The sequence below is a fragment of the Tachysurus vachellii genome, chromosome 10 (genome assembly GCF_030014155.1).
Source record: "Tachysurus vachellii isolate PV-2020 chromosome 10, HZAU_Pvac_v1, whole genome shotgun sequence".
In the NCBI taxonomy this organism is placed as follows: domain Eukaryota; kingdom Metazoa; phylum Chordata; class Actinopteri; order Siluriformes; family Bagridae; genus Tachysurus; species Tachysurus vachellii.
Window position 1 is genome coordinate 1,730,001 of NC_083469.1, and position 5,000 is coordinate 1,735,000.

A 5,000-nucleotide genomic window follows, 5' to 3' on the forward strand; every position below is an offset into this window, starting at 1 on the left:
GGAGGTGTAGTGTTTGTGTCAGTGGAGGAGGTGTAGTGTTTGTGTCAGTGTAGGAGGTGTAGTGTTTGTGTCAGTGGTGGAGGTGTAGTGTTTGTGTCAGTGGAGGATGTGTAGTGTTTGTGTCAGTGGATGAGGTGTAGTGTTTGTGTCAGTGGAGGAGGTGTAGTGTTTGTGTCAGTGTGGGATGTGTAGTGTTTGTGTCAGTGGAGGAGGTGTAGTGTTTGTGTCAGTGGAGGATGTGTAGTGTTTGTGTCAGTGGATGAGGTGTAGTGTTTGTGTCAGTGGAGGAGGTGTAGTGTTTGTGTCAGTGTGGGATGTGTAGTGTTTGTGTCAGTGGAGGAGGTGTAGTGTTTGTGTCAGTGTGGGATGTGTAGTGTTTGTGTCAGTGGAGGAGGTGTAGTGTTTGTGTCAGTGGAGGAGGTGTAGTGTTTGTGTCAGTGTGGGATGTGTAGTGTTTGTGTCAGTGGAGGAGGTGTAGTGTTTGTGTCAGTGGAGGTGGTGAATTGTTTGTGTCAGTGGAGGAGGTGTAGTGTTTGTGTCAGTGTAGGAGGTGTAGTGTTTGTGTCAGTGGAGGAGGTGTAGTGTTTGTGTCAGTGGAGGTGGTGTAGTGTTTGTGTCAGTGGAGGAGGTGTAGTGTTTGTGTCAGTGGAGGAGGTGTAGTGTTTGTGTCAGTGTGGGAGGTGTAGTGTTTGTGTCAGTGGATGAGGTGTAGTGTTTGTGACAGTGGAGGTGGTGTAGTGTTTGTGTCAGTGGAGGAGGTGTAGTGTTTGTGTCAGTGGAGGAGGTGTAGTGTTTGTGTCAGTGTGGGAGGTGTGGTGTTTGTGTCAGTGTGGGATGTGTGGTGTTTGTGTCAGTGGATGAGGTGTAGTGTTTGTGACAGTGGAGGTGGTGTAGTGTTTGTGTCAGTGGAGGAGGTGTAGTGTTTGTGTCAGTGGATGAGGTGTAGTGTTTGTGACAGTGGATGAGGTGTAGTGTTTGTGACAGTGGAGGTGGTGTAGTGTTTGTGTCAGTGGAGGAGGTGTAGTGTTTGTGTCAGTGGAGGAGGTGTAGTGTTTGTGTCAGTGGAGGAGGTGTAGTGTTTGTGTCAGTGGATGAGGTGTAGTGTTTGTGTCAGTGTGGGAGGTGTAGTGTTTGTGTCAGTGGAGGAGGTGTAGTGTTTGTGTCAGTGGATGAGGTGTAGTGTTTGTGTCAGTGTAGGTGGTGTAGTGTTTGTGTCAGTGGAGGAGGTGTAGTGTTTGTGTCAGTGTGGGAGGTGTAGTGTTTGTGTCAGTGGATGAGGTGTAGTGTTTGTGTCAGTGGAGGTGGTGTAGTGTTTGTGTCAGTGGAGGAGGTGTAGTGTTTGTGTCAGTGGAGGAGGTGTAGTGTTTGTGTCAGTGTGGGATGTGTAGTGTTTGTGTCAGTGGAGGAGGTGTAGTGTTTGTGTCAGTGGAGGTGGTGTAGTGTTTGTGTCAGTGGAGGAGGTGTAGTGTTTGTGTCAGTGGAGGAGGTGTAGTGTTTGTGTCAGTGTGGGATGTGTAGTGTTTGTGTCAGTGGAGGAGGTGTAGTGTTTGTGTCAGTGTGGGAGGTGTAGTGTTTGTGTCAGTGGATGAGGTGTAGTGTTTGTGTCAGTGGAGGTGGTGTAGTGTTTGTGTCAGTGGAGGAGGTGTAGTGTTTGTGTCAGTGGAGGAGGTGTAGTGTTTGTGTCAGTGTGGGATGTGTAGTGTTTGTGTCAGTGGAGGAGGTGTAGTGTTTGTGTCAGTGGAGGTGGTGTAGTGTTTGTGTCAGTGGAGGAGGTGTAGTGTTTGTGTCAGTGGAGGAGGTGTAGTGTTTGTGTCAGTGTGGGAGGTGTAGTGTTTGTGTCAGTGGATGAGGTGTAGTGATTGTGTCAGTGGAGGTGGTGTAGTGTTTGTGTCAGTGGAGGAGGTGTAGTGTTTGTGTCAGTGGAGGAGGTGTAGTGTTTGTGTCAGTGTGGGATGTGTAGTGTTTGTGTCAGTGGAGGAGGTGTAGTGTTTGTGTCAGTGGAGGTGGTGTAGTGTTTGTGTCAGTGGAGGAGGTGTAGTGTTTGTGTCAGTGGAGGAGGTGTAGTGTTTGTGTCAGTGTGGGATGTGTAGTGTTTGTGTCAGTGGAGGAGGTGTAGTGTTTGTGTCAGTGTGGGAGGTGTAGTGTTTGTGTCAGTGGATGAGGTGTAGTGTTTGTGTCAGTGGAGGTGGTGTAGTGTTTGTGTCAGTGGAGGAGGTGTAGTGTTTGTGTCAGTGGAGGAGGTGTAGTGTTTGTGTCAGTGGGGGATGTGTAGTGTTTGTGTCAGTGGAGGAGGTGTAGTGTTTGTGTCAGTGGAGGTGGTGTAGTGTTTGTGTCAGTGGAGGAGGTGTAGTGTTTGTGTCAGTGTAGGAGGTGTAGTGTTTGTGTCAGTGGAGGAGGTGTAGTGTTTGTGTCAGTGGAGGTGGTGTAGTGTTTGTGTCAGTGGAGGAGGTGTAGTGTTTGTGTCAGTGGAGGAGGTGTAGTGTTTGTGTCAGTGTGGGAGGTGTAGTGTTTGTGTCAGTGGATGAGGTGTAGTGTTTGTGTCAGTGGAGGTGGTGTAGTGTTTGTGTCAGTGGAGGAGGTGTAGTGTTTGTGTCAGTGGAGGAGGTGTAGTGTTTGTGTCAGTGTGGGAGGTGTAGTGTTTGTGTCAGTGGATGAGGTGTAGTGTTTGTGTCAGTGGAGGTGGTGTAGTGTTTGTGTCAGTGGATGAGGTGTAGTGTTTGTGTCAGTGGAGGAGGTGTAGTGTTTGTGTCAGTGGAGGAGGTGTAGTGTTTTTATGTACACTTTAATTTTAGTGTTATTCCCAGTGAAGCTAAATTTATTTTGCTTATTAAATCTGTCTCTGCTTTAAATCTCCCACAAATGGCATCATTATCATATGGTTCTGAGATGAGAGCCTCATCCCTACTGCGCTGGGTCGAGGGCAAAAAGAACAGCAAAGAAGTGCAGTCCGTATATAAATGAGTCATTAAAGTAAAGCGGGAATGAAAACAGTACGCAGTCAGCACAGGGTTTTACACAATTTACATCTCTTTTATCCAAAGTGACATTAAACTCACACCCGTATGCTAATTAAGTTTAAAACTTAGTGTGTGATGTGTGATATTTTGTGCCTGCCTGCTGTGCATGTGTGTGCGTTTGTGTGTTTGTGTGTGTGTGTGTGTGTGAGATACAGTACTTTGTGCCTGGTTTGCGTGTGTGTGTGTGTGGGTGTGTGTGTGTGTGTGTGTATGTGTATGCATGTGTGTGTATGATATTTTGTGCCTGGTGTGCATGTGTGTGAGATACAGTACTTTGTGCCTGGTTTGCGTGTGTGTGTGTGGGTGTGTGTGTGTGTGTGTGTATGCATGTGTGTGTATGATATTTTGTGCCTGGTGTGCATGTGTGTGTATGATACTTTGTGCCTGGTTTGCGTGTGTGGGTGTGGGTGTGTGTGTGTATGATATTTTGTGCCTGGTTTGTGTGTGTGTGTGTGTGTGTGTATGATATTTTGTGCCTGCTGTGCATGTGTGTGTGCTTGTGTTTTTATGTGTGTGTATGATATTTTGTGCCTTGTGTGCATGTGCATGTGTGCGTGTGTGCGTGTGTGTGTGATATTTTGTGACGGTGTGCATGCGCATGTTCATGTGTGCGTGTGTGTGTGTGTGTGTGTGCGATATTTTGTGCCAGGTGTCCATGTTTGTGTGTGTGTATATATATGATATTTTGTGCCTGGTGTGCGCGTGTGTGTGTGTGTGATATTTTGTCCCCGGTGTGCATGTGCATGTTCGTGTGTGTGTGTGTGTGTGTGTGTGATATTTTGTGCCAGGTGTCCATGTTTGTGTGTGTGTGTGTGTGTGTGTATATATATGATATTTTGTGCCTGGTGTGCATGTGCGTGTTGTGTGTGTGTGTGTAAATCCCTATCTTGTTGTGTAGGTTCCTCGAGCTCTAGTGAACCTGGTGGAGCTCTTTAACATCGCTCAGCTTCGCCAGCTGCATCTGGACTTCAAACTCAGCTGCCCCACCTGGCTGGTGAAGTGAGTAAAAGCTCCTTCAGTTCATAACGCAAAATATTACACACATTTTAGATCTCATAGCAGGATGAGACACAGGATGAGACACATGATGAGACACAGGATGAGACACAGGATGAGACACAGGATGAGACACATGATGAGACACATGATGAGACACATGATGAGACACATGATGAGACACAGGATGAGACACAGGATGAGACACATGATGAGACACAGGATGAGACACAGGATGAGACACATGATGAGACACATGATGAGAAAATATAAATGATAAAGATCAAATTCTGAAATATCATGCTGATCTTTTTTTTACTAAATTTCATTCATTAAATAAAATTAAAACTAAAATGACACGTAAAAATACACATATAAAAAATTTTTATTCATATTTTTATGTTTTTGTTTTTAAATTTTAATTAAAGAAATATGAAAAATAATAAGAAAATAGCGAAGCGGTGGTGATAAAATATTTATGTATTTATTCTTTAAATATTAAAAACGTAATACATTTTTGGAGGCGTTAATGAAAAAAACCTTTTTTTTATACACTGCAGTTTTGCTAACATTTTGTTTGCAAATCTTTATATAAATACGTTCAGTGGATAGAGAAAGTCTCCACACCCCTGTTACATTTCCCACCCTGGACTGTGTGGGTGTCACCTGTACACAGGCCTCCTCTGGTCACCTCCCAGAGGTTTGGTGTGATTCGGGTCTGAGCTCTGGCTTGCTCATTGAGAAACACTGATCTTCTGGTGGTGAAGCGTTCCTGAGCTGATGTTGATGTGTGCTTTGGGTTGCTGTTGTGCTGAAAGCTCTTCTTTTGTAGCTGTTGGAGTGATGTCCAGCTCTTGGTGATGTCACTGTGCTGCTCCATTCTCTCTCTATATGTTAAAGGTGGGGTCTCCGATGTTTGAAAGCCAATGTTGACATATAAATTCACCAAAACAAACACGCCCCTAACCCAAATGGGTCCCACCCCTG

General features: G+C 45.4%; 1 protein-coding gene across 1 annotated transcript in view; it reads left to right on the forward strand.

Annotated features, from left to right (window-relative positions):
* The window catches only part of plb1 (phospholipase B1), a 43,947-nt gene that overhangs the window by 19,809 nt on the left and 19,138 nt on the right, over positions 1-5,000 (forward strand). The window contains exon 23 of the mRNA XM_060879309.1: positions 3,916-4,016. Coding sequence (XP_060735292.1) covers positions 3,916-4,016 — 101 coding nt within the window. The remainder of the gene's footprint in view (positions 1-3,915; positions 4,017-5,000) is intronic.